The sequence below is a fragment of the Heterocephalus glaber genome, unplaced genomic scaffold, assembly GCF_053883595.1.
Source record: "Heterocephalus glaber isolate CG9 unplaced genomic scaffold, H.glaber_assembly_v1.0 deba00000901, whole genome shotgun sequence".
NCBI lineage: Eukaryota > Metazoa > Chordata > Mammalia > Rodentia > Bathyergidae > Heterocephalus > Heterocephalus glaber.
Window position 1 is genome coordinate 4,532,875 of NW_028258171.1, and position 22,973 is coordinate 4,555,847.

General features: G+C 32.7%; 1 protein-coding gene across 3 annotated transcripts in view; it reads left to right on the plus strand.

Annotated features, from left to right (window-relative positions):
* Positions 1 to 20,385, plus strand: part of Lrfn5 (leucine rich repeat and fibronectin type III domain containing 5) — a 268,507-nt gene extending 248,122 nt beyond the window's left edge. Inside the window, exons 3-6 of one of the 3 annotated variants that reach the window (XM_087208037.1) lie at positions 334 to 1,738; positions 4,306 to 5,018; positions 11,537 to 11,580; positions 17,960 to 20,383. In XM_087208037.1, the coding sequence (XP_087064163.1) occupies positions 354 to 1,738; positions 4,306 to 5,018; positions 11,537 to 11,580; positions 17,960 to 17,977 (2,160 nt within the window). In that variant the 5' untranslated portion in view covers positions 334 to 353 and the 3' untranslated portion in view covers positions 17,978 to 20,383. Of the gene's footprint in view, positions 1 to 333; positions 1,739 to 4,305; positions 5,019 to 11,536; positions 11,581 to 17,959 lie in introns of all 3 variants that reach the window. The other 2 variants (XM_004862756.3, XM_004862757.3) reach the window with 2 other exon arrangements.
* The last annotated feature ends 2,588 nt before the right edge of the window (positions 20,386 to 22,973 follow it).

Genomic DNA, 22,973 nt, shown 5'->3' on the forward strand with positions numbered 1-22,973 from the left:
CAACTAGGACTGTGTGTCTCTGTGCTATATATCCCTGAAGTTCTTTGGGCTTATTTCAAAAATGGCATTTAATTTAAATAATTATAGTGTTCTTTCAGCTTGTTTTTCTCATTTGACTTTCTCATTTGATTTTAAACCGTACAGAATATGAATCTTGTATTATTCATCTTTAGGATCCATTACAACCTTTAGTATGGAATAGATACTTTATTTGTTAAGTAAAGAAATGAAATTATTTCTGAAGCCGAATTGGCATAAAAATTCCATTCTAGTAGGGTTATGAGTATTAAAATGATTTGATGCTAACACTGTATTTTGTATCTTCTCTTACAGGCTCTTAAATCTGATCTACAATGGAAAAATTTCTTTTCTATCTGTTTTTCATTGGCATAGCAGTGAGAGCTCAGATCTGTCCCAAACGTTGTGTCTGTCAAATATTGTCTCCTAATCTTGCAACCCTTTGTGCCAAGAAAGGGCTTCTGTTTGTTCCACCAAACATTGACAGAAGAACAGTGGAACTGCGGTTGGCAGACAACTTTGTTACAAATATCAAAAGGAAAGATTTTGCCAATATGACCAGCTTAGTGGACCTGACTCTATCAAGGAATACAATAAGTTTCATTACACCACATGCTTTTGCTGATCTACGAAATTTGAGGGCTTTGCATTTGAATAGCAACAGATTGACTAAAATTACAAATGATATGTTCAGTGGGCTTTCTAATCTTCATCATTTGATATTGAACAACAATCAGCTGACTTTAATTTCCTCCACAGCGTTTGATGATGTTTTTGCCCTTGAAGAGCTGGATCTGTCCTATAATAATCTAGAAACAATTCCTTGGGATGCAGTTGAGAAGATGGTTAGCTTGCATACTCTTAGTTTGGATCACAATATGATTGACAGCATTCCTAAAGGGACTTTCTCCCACCTGCACAAGATGACTCGACTTGATGTGACATCAAATAAACTGCAGAAGCTACCACCTGACCCTCTCTTTCAGCGAGCTCAGGTACTAGCAACCTCAGGAATCATAAGCCCGTCTACATTTGCATTGAGTTTTGGTGGAAACCCCTTGCACTGCAATTGTGAGTTGCTGTGGCTAAGGCGTCTATCCAGGGAAGATGACCTGGAAACTTGTGCTTCTCCTGCACTTTTAACTGGCCGCTACTTTTGGTCAATTCCTGAGGAAGAATTTTTGTGTGAGCCTCCTCTCATTACTCGCCACACGCATGAGATGAGGGTGCTGGAAGGTCAAAGAGCAACACTGAGGTGCAAAGCCCGGGGAGACCCTGAACCTGCAATTCATTGGATTTCCCCTGAAGGGAAGCTGATTTCAAATGCAACAAGATCTCTGGTGTATGATAATGGCACACTTGACATTCTGATAACGACTGTAAAAGATACAGGTGCTTTTACCTGTATTGCTTCCAATCCTGCTGGGGAAGCAACCCAAACAGTGGATCTTCATATAATTAAGCTCCCTCACCTCCTAAACAGTACAAACCATATCCACGAGCCTGATCCTGGTTCATCAGATATCTCAACTTCTACAAAGTCGGGTTCGAATGCAAGCAGTAGTAATGGTGACACTAAAATGAGTCAGGATAAAATCGTGGTGACTGAAGCGACTTCATCGACAGCACTGCTTAAATTTAATTTTCAAAGAAATATTCCAGGAATACGTATGTTTCAAATCCAGTACAATGGTACTTATGATGACACCCTTGTTTACAGGTAAGGAATATTGAGCAAATTTATATATTTGGCATGTTCTAAGTGTAGGGTTTATTATTGTACTATTTATTTTTAATAGGCAATGCTCTTCTACATTGTAATTACAATATTACAATTTTAAAGTGCATAATGTAAGGCTTATAAAAGTTGGTGAATATATATGGGGAAATATCTTGAACAGTATTATTTTTAAAGAGTTCAAATTTATATTTAATATTATGCTTACTTTTCCACCTCATCTGAGAGATGTGACTATCAGAGAACAAGATTGATTGAATTTAAAAATTAAAAAACATACCAGAACTTACACATCCACATGAGTGTTCTTTCCTTCAAGGAAGTCATGTTGGGAGGCTATTCCATTATCCCAATGATGCTGCCATTGCTCAAAGCACTTTTGGAATTATCTTTAGAACCTTCGTCATACTATTTTGAATATCCTCATTGGTGGCAAATCTTCGTCTTTTGAGGGTGAATTTGAATTTTGGAAACAAGCAAAAGCCATTTGGAGCCAAGTCTTGAGAATAAGGTGGGTGATCAAGATGGATATTGCCATTTTTGGTCAAAAATAGGATGTAACTATAAAATAATGAGACTGATTTTTTGAGCGATTAAGCTATGTGCATGTGTGTTTTCTCCTGTGCATTGGTTTCTAAGGTAGTTCCAAAGGGAAAGTTCGTAAATATTTTGAGCAGTGAAAGTATCACTGGAGTAAAGTAAGTAATTTCCAGTAAGGACAATGATGAAGAATTTGCATCTGAGAATGAATTTCTGGTATGTTTTTCTAAAGTTCAGCCTCATTGATTTATGGTCACATCTTGTCCAACTTTCAGTAGAAAATACACATTTTTTTACTCCTGATATAATTTTATTAGTGACAGACTATTATTATTCAGAGGAAAGGATACAAAATCATGGTTTTGAAATATTTGTGTTTCTTTTTAAGCTTTTCAGATATCAGATCTGGTTAGTTCCTATATATACAAGTTCTTGAGGGTAATATGATTTTCATTTATGGATGAAAATGAGAGAATTTTGTAAAAGTAAGTGTGGACTAGTAGGAAAAAACCACAACTATCTTAGATAGTCAAGTGATCAATCCTGGGAAATGTTCTACCTGGTTGGGTTTTAATTTCCTCACTATTAAAAGGAAAGATTAGACTAAGTGGTTTTTAATACCCCATTCAACACTAAAAGTATGTAGAAATAGACCATAATACACATGAATTACCATCAAGTAGTCTGGTTTGTGCCACCAGGCTTTTCACCTAGCCTAGGGGCCATTGAAACAGCTGTCAATGCTAGATGTAGACCCAACCCCTCAACTTCTTATAGCTACTAGACATTCTATATTACTTTTGGCATTAGCTCTGTAAAATCAATTGCATTCTAATTTCCAAGGTTTAATCCTGCCATGATGAGCAAATTCTGTGTGACTTGAGGAAACTGCTTAAATTCCCGAACCTAGTGGTTGTTGTCTGCAGAACAATGATAATGCCTATTTCAGAAAGTCATTATAAAGATTACATTTTAATGTATATAAATGCCCAGCATGTATCATACATTCATTAAACGGTAGTAATTTTAATTATGATATGTAATTTGTCCTGATAGTTTCTCGGCATATTTAGCAAAATTGTTTAGGTTCTATCACAAATTAGTAATGAAGAGTTTTGAAATTTCTAGAACTCACTTTCAGGAATGAAATATGATTACATGCCTTTTCTTCCAAATTAATTTTAATTCAGTTCATATTTGGTTATATCTGAGGAAAAACACTGTCATTCACAAAACTTTTACAATGTAATAGTTTCAGAGATGTCTATGAATTCTTCTCAAACTTCAGAAACTGAATTTTGATAGGATATTTTCAGGTAATAATGGGATGAGAGATTTGTACTGTGGTCAACAGCCTTGCCTTATTCTTACTGCTGAGATATTGCTCATATTTTTACATAGTCCTTATTTACAGATTAAGACATTTTGAGGACCAAGCTATAAGAAAGTAGTAAGACCTATAAATAAATTACTTTAGTCTTTGTAATTATCTTAGTTATTTAAAATAGATTTTGTGAATACCATACCAGAGCAGCTTATTTCTGATTTGGAAAATAAAAGCTCTGAAATGCATTTCCATTCTGGTTTCTAATGTGATTGTCAGTGTTTTCTCTTTTTCCAAATTGGCTTTTAGTCACGGAGGTGTTGTAAGTGCTAAATGGATTTGTTTAGTAGTCAGATAATGTCACAGTCACACCTTTCAAAAGCAATTTGTCATAAATGATTTTTTAGCAGTGGCTTTTATTGGGAGTTCTGCTTTGCCAAGCAGTGTAATTAGTCACCTTGCCAAGGAAATGTGCAGGCACAGTTAATAGAACCTGGACTCTTAGCAATGACTTTTAGCTATTTTAACTGGGTAAATATAAGATTAGATAATTTTCCCGTATTTCTTATCAGTTATAAATGTGCTTATCTTAATGAGTCCTGAAATAAGACAGAACTAAAGTCATAATGATTGTGTCAGTGTGTTGCTTTGTTTTAAATATTAACACAATTCCATTGTTCCTCAGAATGATACCTCCTACAAGCAAAACTTTCCTGGTCAATAATCTGGCTGCTGGAACTATGTATGACTTGTGTGTCTTGGCCATATATGATGATGGCATCACTTCCCTCACTGCCACAAGAGTTGTGGGATGCATCCAGTTTACTACAGAGCAGGATTATGTCCGTTGCCATTTCATGCAGTCCCAGTTTTTGGGAGGCACCATGATTATAATTATTGGTGGAATCATTGTTGCATCAGTGCTGGTTTTCATCATCATTCTAATGATCCGCTATAAAGTTTGTAACAATAATGGGCAACACAAGGTCACCAAGGTTAGCAACGTTTATTCTCAAACTAACGGGGCTCAGATGCAAGGCTGCAGCATAACACTGCCCCAGTCCATGTCCAAACAAGCCTTGGGACATGAGGAGAATTCCCAGTGCTGTAAAGTTACCAGTGACAATGTCACCCAATCGTCAGAAACATGTTCGAGTCAGGACTCTTCTACCACTACCTCTGCTTTGCCTCCTACTTGGACTTCAAGCACGTCTGTGTCCCAAAAGCAGAAAAGAAAGACTGGCACAAAGCCAAGTGCTGAGCCACAGAGCGAAGCCGTCCCAAATGTTGAGTCCCAAAACACTAACAGGAACAACTCAACTGCATTGCAGTTGGCTGGCCAACCTCCTGATTCTGTCACTGAGGGGCCCACCTCTAACAGAGCACATACCAAGCCAAGTAAGTTTCTCACTGTGCCTGCAGAGAGAGCCAGGTGCAGGCACAGGTACTCCCTGCATGGAGAAGTAAAGAAATACTATTGTTGTGTTAACTCGCTGAACACGTGTGAACTCTTTCCTAAAAGAAGCATGTCTATGAGTGGCATGTTCATTCAGTCCAAGAGTTCTGATGAGCATAGTGGAAAAGCAACTCTTTCAAATTCTGAATGGATATTGGAAAGCGCTGTGTAATCTGTTATTTCCTTTTGGATGAAAAACCATTTTGAAAAATCACATAAGAAATTGCAATTTGGAATTCTAGTCTTGTTTCTCTGGTATATGGCTAATAGAGCTCAGGTTATGCATAACGCATCTAGAGTAAAATTGATATATATATATATTCATATATATATATATATATATATATATATGAAGGTAGCAGATAAAATGGTTTAAGGCACAAAAATCAATAAAATAAGATAAAATAAAGTAGTATGAGATAGCAGCTGTGCCTTCCCTTATTCTAAGACCAGCTTACAGCCTCTGCAAAAGCAAATCACAAAATGAAATTCCTCACAGAAAAAAAAAAGCCTTCCTTAAAAATGATGATTATTTCTTCCAGTTTTTCAAAAGGTCATGTACGGATAATTAGTATTTTTCAGTAAGTAGACCATCTATTTTTTAAATGACAATGTGTAGTAGAGAAAACCCTGATAGGTTATTTAAATAAGATATTCTATTAGGATATCTAGACCATGATAAAATTAATCACCTTTCTCTTTTTTTTTTTTTTAAGCACCTTTCTAAATAACATTCTGGCTTAGGTGTCTTAATCGTTCTAATATATTTCTCTTCTATGACACAGATTTTTTCATTGAAAAAGGAAATCAAATGCAATCCATTTTGTATTTATCAAAAAATATGATCAGTTTTGAATCACAGGCTACATTTCATATGAATCTACATGGGCATATAAAGATATTTGATTTCATTCATCACATTTGCTGAATGAATGTGTTTTATATTTTTTAATGCAAGTTAAAGAGGGAGAAAAATATGAGACTTCCTTTACCAAAAGGGTGTTTATTTTTATCATCAAATGAATGAAAACCTTCTAATGGAGTTCTCATCACATTTATAAGCGATATAAAGTCATTGCTCATTAACCAGATAGTGTTTTTCCCTCCTGTGCTATAATTCTACATCTGAATGCTTTTCTCTTAAGTAAATGTGCTTATTATTTTAACCAAAAACTTTGATGAATTTAATCAGAAATCATTCAGTTTAATGGAAATACACCATTTAAAAAAAGATTTTATAGTGAGTCTTAAAATAATAATATTCCTTGATAGTAGAACTTTCCCAGAATGTGATTACAATCAAAGTCTATAAATATTCCTATTTACTGGATTATGAAAAACATAATTATATACTAACTCAATGTATTTTACTAACAAGCCATAAGTGGTGTTAACCCAAAGGTTTTGTTTTGTTTTGCTTTTTGTTTTATTTTCATCTTATTTTGAAGGTACTCCTCATGTGAGAACTTAGATCTATTACTTGGCACAAACAAACATGAGATTTTAGCCATAACATGATAAATGAATGCCTTATGTATGTCAACTGCTCCTGGAAGTAAGTTAAACACATTGGAAAAGTTGGTTCATCCTTTCAGACCCCCTGAAATACCCTTCAACACAGGTGTAGAAAGTCAAATCAAGACATTTTTATTTGTTTGCTAAGGGCATATACCAAATTTACATTACTTTTAATTTGACAAGTACACAAAATATACATGACATATCATTCAATAGGGGCTATGTTTGAAAAAGTTAGAGACAACTTTACTTCAAGTCCTAAAATTAATTACCCAGTAGACTTTTCTATGTATTTTAAATCCCTTTGCTTTTCTACTTCCTTTCTGAAAAGTTTGCCTTTCACATTTGCAAAGTCTAATTATCTTCACTGCTCATGTTCTATACGGTTTTTTGAAAAGTAAATGAGATCACGTGTGTTGCAGGAGTTTCTGAAATTGAAAGTACTTCACAGAGAGAAGTGTATTTTCAACACTATTGATATAATAATGCTAATAATGATCTAATCCCAAATACACACACACACACACACACACACACACATGCACACACACATATACACAAACACACATATATTTGCAGGGGAGGGATTCACTGAGACAGGGTCTTACTATGTAGTTCAGATTGGCCTTGACCTCACTGTGTACCCCAGGCTGGCCTTGAACTTGTGGCCACCCTTCTGCTCCTGAGTGTTGGGATTACAGATGTGCACCACCATGCCCAGCTTCCAAGTATACATTTTAAATTAATTACGTAATTTTCTATTTTGTGTTGATTAGCATAAGGATATTACTCTTCCCCTTCCAAGGTATATCAGCATAGTATTTAAAAAGTCTTGAATGGACAAAAGCTTTCAAGTCTTAAAGAAATGAATCCCTGAATGATTTCTGAAAGTATGAAGGATAAAGAACCTCTGAAATCACATAACATAGGCAACAGCTTATAATTATTCCAAGCTACTGATTATTTATTATATATTTTGCAGTTGCCTGTATTTTTCAAATTGATATACTGCTTATGTTTCCTATGAAACTTCAATTAAAAATATTTTATTTCTCAGAAACACTTAAAATTCTATGATTTCTAGTCATGTGAATTTTATTTTGTTGGACTAAAGTCATTGAAAATAATTTAGATTTTATTTTTACTAGAGTATTTTCAGACTGTATTAACTAAATGCTTGAACAAAAGGCTCCTAAAAGTGTTTTTTGTAGCCTGTTTTTCTGTCTTTTAAAAGGATTATATTTGGGGGGATCAACAACAGATTCGACTATCAAAATGTCATTTTAATTGTATTTGTTTATATCATGACATTTTTGCATAGGAAGATAATGTTACCAATTATAATGTCTGAAGCAGAAGAGTTGCTTAGATGAATGAGTAACTGGATGCATTTATGAATGAGTCGGAGCAAAGAGGACAATGTGATAAAATGAAGTTTGATTAATTAACCTGTGGAGATTGGTCCTCCAGATATTATATTATCATCAGAAAGAAACTTTGTCCTTTCCTTTCTTTTCATTTTATGATGTATTGCATTCCTCACTTAGCAGCCATACATATGTGGTCTGAAATGTGCTTTACTGTTTGTGGTTGGTGACTCTATGTACAAACGCTATGTTATTTTCACTTTCTTGTTCTTAATTATTTTCCTTTCATTTTCAGCCATTTCACATTATCAGCATGTTCAATGTGAAAACAACTTAAAAATACTATGCTTGCTGTTAACTATATTTAAATAAGTATTTATTCAAAATGTTTTAAAAATTAGTATGTGCTGTAGATTTTTTTGTGAATTTTGGACAACTGTCCTCTAATTTAAAAATACCAAATTATGATTAAAATTGTGTCATAAAGGAGTAATGCAGTATCCAAAGCTGTCTCAAAATTCTAAGGAGCAGTAGTTTGACTTGAGTATTATTAAATTTTAATCTACGATACATAAGGCAATTTGGAATACAATAAAAGTAAGTTTAATTAGATTCAATAACCAGTAACACTGATACTGTGGTCAATTTATTTCCTATTTTTTTTTAACTATTAATGGATACAGGTGGAAGGTCAGGGTGTTATTTTATGCTTTAAAACAGCTGATTTTGCCTGTTCTATATATATATTTTACCAAAAAATTTTAGAATGCATTTTTGAAGCATTCTATGAAGTCTATAAACATTACAAGCCTATTCTCTGGAATGTATGCACTTTCTCCACAATCATTTAAAGAATTAACAAAAGCTAAATATGGTCCATTTATTTGTCTACAGGAACCTTTTTTCCTTTTATGTGAAGTATGCCCTTTCAATTTAAAACACTCACAAAGTACTTACTTCCAATGTAATTTTACATATTTTATTTGTTTATATTTCTGAAAAGAAACTATTTTACTTGTAAATATAAAAAATTTAAGAGTAATGTCAGACAGTTTATATCTACTACCTTGCGGTTCCTAAATATTAATATTTCTTCTCTATTTGTGGACAGTGATTTTTTAAAGTCTTTTAAAAGTCCATAATTAAAAATATTACGGTAACATAAAACATCTTCCTACAGGTAGAAATGTAAAGTGAGTGAAACATGTCTCTAAAAACCACAACAGAGAGGAAGGGGCTCATTGGGTTCTAGGTGAGGGTGCTGTGAGCTTGTACTTTACAATGCCAAGAAAGCGATGTCCGTTCATGCTGAAGAGGTCGAAGATGCATTGTCCTCTCCCTGGCTGGGCTTCCCCACTCCTCACTTTTCTGCCTTAACCGTATGTTCTTCCGTGTGAGCCTGGGTGTTCTGGGGTAAAGACCAGCATGCTGTTGGCTGATGGGGAAGGATGATTTTCATTTTCTTTGTGGTTGATAATAGTAATAATGAATTATCTTATAATGTTACTGATACTGAACTTAATTTATGGATAAGAAATGTCATTACAATTGCACAAAGAACAGAGAACAAGTGGATCTTTTCAATAATGTTAATCTCCCTCTTTCAAATTACTCTGCCATTTCCTTCCCATGCTAGGTAAATATATGCTGGGTTTATGAATACAGTACATTTTTTTCAGGTGTATCTTTTTTCTTATTTATTTATTCCAAATAATCAGTACTTCTTTTAGCAATGCAGAAGGCTACTTAAAATAAGAGTGGTAAGCATTTTCTCTGATTGAACCATCCTTAAATTTGGTGTCATCTGATGTGCTCCATAGAAAGTAACAATTTATAACTGGCAGGATATTTAAGTGTTGAGTTAACTGATTAAAGTAATCCTAATAAATATTCAATTTTATCAAATTTTATGAATAGTTAATAATCAATGTACAATTGTTTTCTCATGTTCTACTATTTCAGAGTCAAAATTTGGAAACTAAAGTTCATATTTAATACATATACAGATTTGTTATACATACATATCTACACATGTACTCTATGTCCATATTACACATCAATATATGCATATATAGATATATACACTCATAAGATTAACCAATTAAAATAATTTTTTCCTTCAATATAAATTAGTAATTTATAATTAGTAAAATAAAATTAGAACTATACAATATTCTTGCTGTTTTTACCAGATAACAACGAAATGTAGGCCCTATAATAATCTATTATTATAATAGATTATAATAATGTTATGTTATTGTTATTAACATTTTGTGGTACTGGAAATTGAAACCAGGCCCTTCTTTTATTTTTATTTTTAAACTTTTTTATCTTTTTTTGAGACATGATTTTGCTAACATGTCCAGGCTGGGTTTAAATTTGTAGTCCTTCTCCCCCAACCTCCTAAATATAAATTTATTGTCTTGAATTTCTTGAGATCATAGAGGTTTCTCATCTCTACAACTGAATTTCATCCACTCTTTGCAAATTATTGACTGTAATGTTTATGAATTTAAAAATAAATTTATATACATTTGGGAAAAAAATGAAGGCTTTTTTATTTAAAGAATTTGTGTTTAGAAATGTGGACACATTTAGTCTTACCTGACATATGAGCTATGTAGATAATAGTACTTCTCCAGAATATGCTTAATAAGTGATTAATTCACAGTGTAATGGCACACATGAAACATTTTCTGGGCTCTACCATATCCAATGTGCACATCATTGTTTTCTTTGTAATATGAACATGTCTTGTTATTGCTTTCAAGAAAAATCTAATCTCCAGAGGCCATTGTAAATGTATATGAATATTTGTGCTAAAAGTTTGTAAACAAAAATAAATTGGTCCTAGTTTCATCAGTCATTCATGAACTCTTACAATGACTATGTACCTTTAAACAAATCCTTTTTTCTCATTCTTGTGTCAGTTCTAAATGTTAGTACTATTTGCTTAAGCAAAATTATGTAAAGCAGTAGAATGTGTGCTGTACAGGGTTATGTAATACTATTAAATATTTATAGCCAATTGGAATATACATATGAATATTTAAAGACAGAATGTTTGCCCTTAGAACATTACTGTTTTGCTTAAAAATGGAAGGATACTTGAGAAAACGTTCTATTATTTGGAGACTGAATATTGAATGATGGTTAATATAGTAAAATGATAATTTTATACTTTGTGTGGTGAATATGGTGGAATAATACTTCCTGCTGCTGATTATTTTTTCCTTGATATATTTTCCTATATTAATCACAAGCTTAAAATGTTTATATAGGAAAAATGAATGGAAATCTGATTTTCTTGTTGAACTTAGGCATGGAAAACATGTACTATGTTGAGAATTATTCATATTGGTACTAGAACTTTTTAAAATTTTATTTTTATACTTTATGTATCGGGAAGTAAGCATAAACAAAAACAAAATGCAAAAGTTAGTTGAATTAACCTAATAATTGCTCATTTTAAAAATGTAGTTGAATCGTTGGGAGGAATCTTATCAAGGTTACAGTGAGAAGAGCTTTAGGGTCTGTTTCTTTAGAAAAATGAATTGTTTAAATTTTATTCCCAGATGCTTTGCTGACTAATGTTGACGAGATTGTCCAGGAAACACAGGTGAGAATCTCATTACCTGTCACATACCTCAATATTTAACTAGGTTAATTATTTCATACACAAAGTTTCTGATTTTTGGTTTTCTAGATTGTACAACTTGCTAAAACTTTCCATTAAAACTTACTTAGATTCTTCAATGGTGCACTCTGAAGTTCAGCTAGATTGAGTGAATTTCCAATTACTAAATTTAGACATAGTCTTCAGTAACTGAACATATCTGATTCACACTGCAGCAAAGAAAGTTAATACTAATTCTGCTGTATGTGACATTAGAGTCACTATTGTAATTAAGTGTGACACAATGTGCATTGTTACAAATATCTCCAGACTTGAAGATAGTAGCTTGATGAGCGTGTACTCACTCCTGCCCTTGACGCCCCACATCCCCATAGGAATGAAGATGATACATTTTCCCTCATTGAAAACGGATGAACACAAGTGTTGCAGTGTTATCTAAAATGAGTGAAGCCATTTCAATGTGGAGCAAAAGACTACACATGAAATATTCATGGTATTCCTTTTGTCAGCAACCAATTACTCTTATTGAGTGATTTTTTTTTTCTTGGACGTTTCAAATGAGAATTTGATTCCTGCATTTTAATTGGATCAGAAAGTGTGTTTCCAGAGCAGAATAGCACTTAAGCAATCTGTTCAAACAGCTGGAAGCATCAGCCATTTGCTTGAGGTTTCCCACAGAAAAGAGAATTCTGCTTTTACAAGTTCTAAAAAAGGCCATTGATTTATTTGTTTGTAGTAAAAATAGAGTCTTACTTTTTAAACATATTTAAAAACAACGTACTTTAAAAACCAATAACTTGGTCAGTGTTTCAGGGTTTTCTCTAGTGCATCGCATCCCAAAATTACACCAAATGTTTTCACGGATCATTTCTTTCCTGGGTTTAAGATCCCACTCTTACACTGCAGAAGAAGAACAGATGGCTCGCCGAAAACAATACTCGCCCCGTGTCTGGCACATGCTCCGTGTTCCGTTGTGTGTGTTGAGCTGAACTGCACGAAGGCGCTTTGTTTCACTGCCAACTCCGATTTCCCCTTCCTTAGTCTGAACCTCCTTCTCTTTTCTCTCCCTCTTCTTTTCCCACTCCTTCTGCCTTTTCCTCCTTCTCTTCTTCCTCCTCCTCCTTCTCCTGTCCATTCTAATCCTCCTCCTCCTGCTCGCAAATCTGTCCCTGTCTCTATCTTGGTTACTCTCATTTTTTAAAATTTCCTTTATTATTACTTGGGCCATCCAGTGAGTTGAAAGTGAGGATAACTCCAAACAAGAAGGAGGAAGTAAATGACTATTATGTCAGAAAGTGCATTTCAAAATGATGCTGAATGTAATATTAACATTTGGAAGAAGAGTTAATATGAGTGACTCTTACTTTTACATTACCATTACCCAAATTACTGTTATTCATATTTCCTGGGACATATTATATTGTAGTGAGTTTATTTATTTATTTTACTACATCATTGGAATTTGGGATTTAGAGAAAAGTAAGCCTTTGTATTTACTTTTATTTATTTATTTTTTGGTACCGGGGATCGAACTCGGGAACTTGTGCTTGCGAGGCAGGCGCTGGAACCACTGAGCTAAATCCCCCGCCCCCTTTGTATTTACTTTTGAGGGTCTTTGTACCATTAAAATTAGTATAATATTTACAAGTGTAATAAATGTGTAACATTTTTATCACTGACTTTTTAGCCCAAGTAATTAGTGTTAATTATATAAAATTTAAATATCCAGTTAAAAACAAAAATAAATACAAATCAGTCGAAATCTACCATCGATGTACAAATTATTGGTGATTTAGAACCTAATCATTCAGTGATGAGGTCTTTTGCTATACAGTATGTTCATGAATGTTATGTGTGTTTTTATAGGTAAACATAGTGAATGTAAAATATATATGGAATACTGTCTCTTTTTTATTTTTATTTATTTATTTATTTTTTGGTACCAGGGATCGAACTCGGGTCCTTGTGCTTGTGCAAGGGGAAACCACTGAACTAAATCCACAGCCCCTGTCTTTTTAAAACTTTACATGGAGGCTCTTGTTAGTTTTTATAAAATAAATTACTAGCACAATATTATAGAAAATTTTCATACTTTTTCCAATTTTCTTTTCCTTCTGTAAACATGAAGAAAAGCAAACCTACAGAAAAATATAATTGTAATGAGAATTTAGTGTCGATTCATTATTCTGTCTTTAGCCAGCTTTTAGTACATTTCTGTTATCAGGTTTAAGTTGCCACATGACCACAACTTAAGGAGGCGTTGTACTTAGTAAATAATTTCTGCTGCACCAGACCTCTTATTTCTTTAACTGTTAGCAAGGCCAAGTGGTGATGCTCTTTCCGAAGAGCCAGTGGTCTGTATGCTCTTTCTTCTCACGGCCTTTTCCATGTTCAGCGGCACTGAATTTTGTGCGCTGTGTAGAGGAGAGCTACAAAGAGATCACAGCTTTGTGGTCACAGCCTCTCAGTTCTGTACTGTCTGTAGCTCACACTGAGCTCTCTGGTTAGGTGGATATTATCTCCCAAGTCTACAGAGTTAAAAAAGTTATTTCATTTCTATTTTTCTGAATAGGTCCATTTCTGATTTTCTTTCAGAAAAAGTAGAATGAGTTTGATATATTTCAGTGTATCATGTACAATTGTTTTGTAACAAAATCACAAGATTTTAATCACACTAAGAGGACTCAAGAACAAAGGGAAGAGGAATCATTGGTAAAATTAGTGAAAATTACTCTCCTTGCAAACTGGCACATGTAAGGTAACAGAGGTGGTAAAGATTTTTTATCTTTATAAACAATAGGAATGCAAGTTTAACAACTAAGATTGGAGTAGTGACAAGTTTGCATTTAGACTAAAAATTGTTTTTAGTAAAATTTCTGAAGAAATAGTTTTCATATTCAAACAAAAAATACATATGTATTATCTGTGTGTGTGTCCATGTATGTTTGTAGGCATGCATAAGAACTAAGACATATTCTGCAATTATTTATGCAGGCTTTCAGATAATTGCTGCTTGATTAAAATAAATTTGACTTGTGATATTCCTATTTAGTGTCAAGACATTTTTAAAATGTAGTCTTTGTTGTAAAATGTCTGTTACAGATGTATTAATCATCAAATAAGTACAGTTATTTAGATAAAATATTAGTTTCCTAATGAATAAAATATCAGTAATGTTTATTATAAATAAATTGCAATATTTCCACAACTAAGGGAAAATACAGGGTTCTGGAAATATATGAAAGACGAAGTAAAGTACAAAACAAATCTTAATAGATGATGTGAGTATAGACGTTAAACATACCTAATCCAAAAGAACTTATGCCTAACAATTGTGAAATATGAATTATTTTGAGTACTAATATGATCTCACAACCAGAACTTTCACATCTGATCGTGGGCTGAGTCAGGCAAAATCTAGGCCCACTAAAAATATTATACAGAATTACCTTCAGGCCATGTGTATCAGATGTGTAAGAAACATGGGTAAAGTTTGTGCTTAGAGTTGAGTCCCACCTGTATGATACCCTGTAATACATAAACATGCAGGGTTTTTGCACTCTAGAAGAATTCATAATCTGTAACACTTCTGCCCCCAGGATTTTCAGAAAAAAGGATAGATAACCTGCACTTTAAATGTTTCTAGGTGACATCAATACAAAATATTTGGTTCTGCAGGGTTTTTTTCCTATGGAAATTAATTAAATTTAATTTAATTTGAGCAATAAAATAGGTACACACATAGAAAACATTAACTAATTTTTAATAATTAATGTATATTTTATCACATATTTCTTAGACCTTTATACCAAGTCAGGAAAGAAAAAAAAGAAGAAAACCCTTAGTTTAAGCAATGGCCTTTAAAAATCATCTCCTTTGTGTTTAGACATCCTAGCTACTCAAGATCAAAATCCTTCATAACCCTTAATTACATACAGAAGAGAGGCAGTAGTAAGGATCTAAGTATAGTCCATGGAATGTCAGAATATTTTGCTTGTCAAAGTGTTGAGATAGTTTACATTACCCTTTACTTTTTAGTTTGTTAAGAAAGCCATTAGTCCGTAAGTGTTTTCCATGTTACACTTTCAGTTTTAAACGAGGATCACTGTTGAAACATCCTAAACTTACCCCAAGGTGATAATTTTAAATTCTTATAAATTTTACCACAATTATCATTGTTCTTACTTTATCTTTGTGATGCTCTTCTAAGTTTATGTTCAGTGTTTAGGTTTATGGGGAATTGGTATAAGAGTTTCCTTATTAATAAGTAAGTTGCACAGTGTTATTTTGTGTATTCTAACTAATACTAGTTTTTATTTGACTCAAAATTTGCCACCATTTCAATAACAGTATTAGCTTTAAGGAAGACAAATATCCATCATATTTTCCATTTTTTTGCTACTTCCTAATTTTCATAACTAACAGTATTTTCTTAAGCTACAATTGTACACATTCTTAATAGTGTTATTATTAGAAGTGTCACTTATATTGCTATATCTATCAGGTTATAAAATCTCTAACTTGATGTTAGTTTGCTATCCTGGAAAGGATTTATTACTTAGAAAAAATCAAGCTAGGTAAAGAATTGACTTTACCTTTTCTTCAAGATATACTGAGTCTTTAGTTTACTAAAACTTCTTATACTTTGAAATTTCTTATAATTTTTTTGTGGTAGGAGGGACTGAACACAGGGCCTTGTACAGAGCTACTGCCCCAGCTCATTTTTAATTATATTTTTTATTTTGGGACAGGGTCTCACTAAGTCCATTAACTTGCAATCCTCCTGCCTCAGCCTCCCTGAATGCTGGGCCCACAGGAGTGTGTCAGGTCACCTTGCTGTAATTTTATTTTAATTCCTGCCAAAGAAGGCCTATTGTGAGAGATAGAAATAAAATTGTCATCCAACATGATATGTCATGTCACTAACATGAGCCATGCTATGAATCCAATACAGAAGAATTTAGTGAAATATGTCTTTGTGTTTTGAAGGGGATTTTGGAATGTTTTTGGTAGTATGTGTCAGGTACAGTATAGTACTGATATATGTATTTTGTCAGTTTCAAAGACAATTATTTTGTTTTATGAATAGTACATATATTGGTCTCTTAGCTATCCTTTAAGAGTAAATGCATCTGTTATTCTCAGAAATTGTCAGTGCCCAAAATACCCTTAATCATTCAAGTTTTTCTTTTTTCTTTTTTGGTATCGGGGATCAAACTCAGGACCTTGTGCTTGCCAGGCAGGCACGGTGTCACTGAGCTAAATCCCTGGCGCAGTCAAGTTTTTCTTAACTAAAATATCTCTGGAGTATTTTACCTACCTTTATCTCATAAATTGATCAAAATAACCTACTGTACTTTAATTAATGTCTTACATATTTTCCAAAGATAGCCTATATAATTATAATAGAGACTATTCAGTAAACTGAAAATCCATTACATCAAAATCCAAAAAGATGTTATAACCCTGAAATAGAACATGTGCAACAATGAAGTCAATTCTGAATGGAAAGGAGAAAACTTGTTTGTATTTCAGATATTTCAGGTAAAAAAATTTCTTCCTTTGTCAAGGATGGAATTTAACTACATAAATCCTTGAAGACTAAGGACTATATTTAAGGGGAAAGTATGCTCACAATTTGATATTTAAACATCTTTATGAAATGTTTTTATTTTTTATATCACATATTTACATTAACCATGGAGTGACTTTGCCTTTGCCTGTGAAATTTTGGAAGTTTTCATATTTATTCTGTTTGCTCTGTGGGTAAAGTGTATCTAATTAAAGAAGACAAATATTTTCCCTAACATTAATGCATAATAAAATGTTATCATCATGCACAAATTTCCTAGAACAGTTTAAAAAATGGAGAGATCATTTAGGTTTAAGAAATGTTGAGCAAGTGTTATCTAATATGTTTAATTAAAAAACCAGTATGTATGTTTATTAAAGCTTAAGGGGTTGCACTAATAAGAGTAACGTTTTGTGTTACATTGAGGATGCAACTATGAAAACTAAAACAAAGGGAAATGCCCTTCCACTGTTGGCTTTAATGTATATAATTGCTGTATAATATTCATACATTTAGATTCCTTTTGAAAAGGAGATTGTTTTATATATTCTTTTATATATTCAGTATATAGGGAGGTTCTTTGATATGTTCACTATTTGCAAACCACCAAATGATGTTTTAAATATTGATGTTCATGTCCAGATATTATTCGGGAAGGTGTTTTGTATTTTATGGTAAGCAGCTTCTGCCTACGTGCTTACAGTTCAGTAGCTTTCAGGTTGCAAACACAATGATTTATTAGCTATGTGTTTTCTCCCCCCACTCTTTTTTCTTTTTCTTTCATTTCAGAGGCTGGAGTCAATCTGAAGAGCACCACTTGTCTCTCTCCTGAATAAAGTTGCCACTGATATTTTTACTGGATAAAATAAAACAATGTTTCAGTTCACAAAGGCTAATGTTGAACTGTGTCCTAAAAGAAGTTGTCCACAGGAGCCCGTGCGGAAGTCACTGAAGCCAGCAGAACTGGCTCCTTCAGACCATGGTTCATCCCCTTTGAAAACCAAATTTTTTTTTCTTCTGGCCTAGAAGTATTTTTTTTAAGAAGGAAATTTAAAAAAACCTTACATTGGCATCAAGTTCTGTATCAATCCATCTTACATTGCCATCCATGACTTAACAGACTGTAGAATCTTGAATAATCTATATCACTTTAACAAATAAATGTTTTACTATGACAGAATTTGCACATTGCCTTATTTGTGGAAATATCTATTGCTTCAAGTCTGAATGAAGTTATTATTACAAGTACTAAAAATGCAATGTAACCGGGTGCAAAAATCTTCAGCAATCACAGATGGCTTTATAAAACTTGTATTATCTTTATACCTCATGTAAGAGAAAAGACAATGAGGGGTGTTATATCGTGGAATAACTTCAGAAAAAACCAAGATAGACCTATTATAGTTAATCCAAGTCGACTACTTTTCTCAAGATCCAGGGTGAACACGACTTTCGTAATTTCAGGCCCTGTGTGTCCTTCTAAGTGCCCATTTCTCCAATTTTGCAAGATTTCAGGACATATAAAGAATAACATCCAGCTGCTTTAACACCAAGGTATATAAACTGAGATATCTTTGAAGGCTAATAAATATCAATCCAGTCATAGGGAAGCAGTACACAAGTTTAGCGTTTTAGAGTGTGTTTTGGTTTGAAGCAGACTTGTTATCCACTGTAACCTTCCAAATTCTAAAAATCTTGGCACAAAATTTGACAGTGTGCAAGAACTTGCCACAGAGCTTAACATAAGATATGTTTTACAAAAATCTATTACCAACTGACTTCACATTCTCAGACACTTAAAGGTTCGATTTCTACTTCTTGACAATTTTGATAGTGATTACTAAAAGTGCTATGTATGATAAATTTTTTTTAAAAAATGGTTCAAACTGAAAAAGCTGAAAAATCCCCTTTTGAATATTTTAAATTAAGCTGTTAGTCATTCTCAATCTATGGGACTATTAACAAAAATCTAAGCTTTTAGAGTTATAGAATGCCACCCATGAAAGCTATGCTTAGAAGCTGGCCAGCCTAGACCATGAGGACAATAACAACAACAACAACAACAACAACAACAACAACAACAACAGACACACATGTAGCCTCATGAAATGTGTGATTAAAACAGAAATGAGTTTTGAGTGGCAATTTTGAAGTTCATTTGTGACATTGGAAATTTACCTAGTTACCTGCATCTTGATCATTCTAATGCCCTGTATAATCCCATATTTGCATATGTAAGCATTTATGTTGATAAAAGGGGGACCAATAAAACAATAAGCATTGCCTGTGCAAAGCTCTTCTTGCACAATGTGTATGTTGTCCAGATCTGGAATGGATTTTCTGGCCCTCAGCCCAAAATTAACAGGTCTTTAAGGTCTTTCTTGGGTAAATTTGCTAACTTTTCTTCAAGGACATTATCCTATTTATCCTTATATTTCTCCTACTCCCTGAGGGTGGATTCTTGCTTTCTTTGATGGTGATATTTATGCAGTTATCATAGCCTTACCTGTCACTGACTTTATTTTAGAGTATGCTACAGAACAGCATTTCCTGTAGACATATAGACATGTGGACATACAGAACATGTCCATAGAACAGAATTTTTAGTGTGTTAGAGTTAAACTCAAACTTAGTCATTTAAAATCCCCCCCATATTTCCTAGTATTAAATCTGAAACTTCCATTTTTGTATGTATTCAGTCTTAAATTGAACACCAGCCACTCATAATGTACACACCTGACTTTTCTAAATGTAGCTTATTAGGAACAGGAAGGCTCAATCTATGAGTCTAAGATATGCAATAATAAATTATTTTAGTGAAATGATACATACCCTTATACTTAGGGGATTTAATAGAACACAAGTATATACTCATAGTTAAATGAGACTAGTGATCATTCACAAAAGACTGTTCTAAATAGAAGTGACAAAATAATATTTTCAAGAAAAGTGGAAGCTCGTAATTTTAGTTGAGCATATTATATGTATACGAATGATGTAATAAGGGGCAACAATTCTCAACCACAATATTAATGCATATAATTTGAAGTCATTTCTATTATTTCCTGTAATCTCACATACTGGAGTAAATGTAGAAGTAATTTAGCTGATAAAAGTACATATTATAGATATGGATACTTATAATTCAACATTCATAAAATCTAACTTACAGTATTTTACAAAGCACATCAAGCACATTGATGAGAAATTCCAATAAAATTGAGTGTATTATAGGTAGAGCTTGCAAGTTCTGATTTGGATTGAAAGTATAATTCATATTTTGAAAAGCTATAATTATTATTTTTAAAAATCCATAATGATCTATAGAACTGAAGATTATTAATAAAATGTACTTGGCTGAAAATAATGTACATAAAAATAAAACTAAAATAATTTTAATTAGTATTTCATTTAAAATTTAGTAACTCAGTTATACCTCATACACATTTCTTCTTTTGGTACTGGGGATCAAACGAACTCAGGACCTTGCACTTGCGAGGCAGGAGGCAGAATCACTGAGCTAAATGCCCGGCCCTCTCACACACATTTTGATTGTCAGTTACATCATGAAATACCTAATAACATATACAAGAAATTTCTGATACAGTTTTAGTTTGTTTATTCCAAAATATAATCCTAAACTCAGGTTATTTTTCTTTTACTCTATTTTATTTATCTGGGGAACATATTCAACTTTTTCCTTTCTTTTTAATTTCTCTGTGTATTTATACTGACATTTCATAGGTAACTAATCAAATACATCTGTTTGCATATGTGCTTCTAAAGACTATGCAATTATTTAAAAATACAACTGATACAGAATGTATTATGTACAACCAAAGTAAAAGTTTCTGCCATATGACTGTTTTATTTAATATAAGAGTCATATATTGAAGATATATACACTATTTTACACTAAGTTTTTTAAAAATATTTTTTGTGATAAATCTATATAACAAAAATGTGACATCTTTAAAAAATTTTTAAAGGATATATACCAATGTCATGGATACATTAAAATTGTACTATGATCACTTTCTTTTTAAAAAAATTTATGAGTAAATCAATTTATTTTTATAGCCTTTTCATCACAATAGAACAAACTTTCCTTATGTAATAATAGTATTAATTTCTTCCCTCCCTCAGGCCTTGAGAAGCCCAGAACTTATTTCTCTATTAATTTGCTCACTCTACACAGACCATAAAAATAGAATCATACAATATTTGTCCTTTTTATATATCTTACTCTACTTATCTTAAAATGTTCAAGATTACCCCATGCTAAATCATATGACAGAATTTTATTCCTTTTTATGGGTGCACACACTTTCTTGGATATAAACATACATATATAGACATATGTATAGTTGTGTGTGTGTGTGTTCTAACCATTCATCTTTGATCAAAAAGTGTCTTCTTCCCACATTTTTAACATAGGAAAAATGTCACAGTGCATGTATGTTTTGAGTTTCAGTTTTCAAATCTTTAGGTGTAAATTTAGATACAGAATTACTAGGTAATATAATAATTTTAGTTTTAATCTTTTAAAAAGTTTTTGATGAGCATTCCCTTAATAAAGTATGAGAGTGTTAGGGTCCTCTATCTCCAGTCTGCACACTGCAGAATTTTTGTTTTCATTTTAATAGGTGTGAAATATAATCATGTGTCACTTAACAATGAGGATATGTCCTGAGAAATGCTACATCAGGTGACATGTTGTTGTAATGACATCACAGTGTGTACTTACACAAATTAAGAGACTCATGTCACTAGGGATATCACCTTAAGAGGCTGATGGCTTATCTGCAGTACATCCTTTACTAAAACAATGTTATAGAGCACACGATAGTATTTCTTTTTGGTTCATTTGTATTTTCTTAATAACTAATAATCTTGAGCATTAGTTGTTATTTTTATTGGAAGCTTGTTTACTTGTTCTTTTAGTGTTACATCTAAGAACTGACTGTCCAATCAAAGGACAAAGATTTACCTTTTTCTGTTTTCCTCTCAGAGTTTTATAATTTTACCTCTTCTGGCTAAGCGGTTGATGCACTTTGAGTAAATTTTTGTATACAGTGTGATGTAGAGGGCTAACTTTATTTTTATGTAGAAATCTAGTTGTCCTAGCATTAGCTATTGAATAGACTATTCCTTCTTCATTTATTGGACCAGGGAGCTTTGTTAAAAGTATTAGTCATAGATCTATGCATTTACTTCAGGAATTTCAATCCACTAATTTATATATCCATCTTAGTAACAGTACTTTGATTACTGTAGCTTTATAAGTTTTCAAATCAGGAAATGTGACTACACCAACTTTTTGTTTTTCTCAATATGACTGACCTTTCAGAGTCTTGGCATTCCACATTGAATTGAAATTTAATTTTTCTATTTTGAAAAAAAGTAATGTCCATTAGAATCTGGAGATATAGCAAAGTGATTCGCATACGATTGACATATTCACTTCTAACCATTAACGTATGACACCTTTCTACATTTGTTTTAATTTCTTTTGGTAATGTTTTACTAGTTTTAAAAAATACAGCAGATTTGATATGTGGATTTTTTATCCTATAATTAAACTGATATTGTTGATTAAGTCTAGTAGCTTTCTTGAGGATCATTTGAGGTTTTTTTTATATGAAATATCATGCCATCTCTGATAGGAGATACTTTGCTTTTTCTTTCCAGTTTACATGTATTTATTTATTTTTGCCTGCTTTCAGTGGCTCAAAACTCCAGCAGAATTTTACATAGCAGTGATTAAAATGAGCATCTTTGTCTTCCTAATAGTAACGGAGGA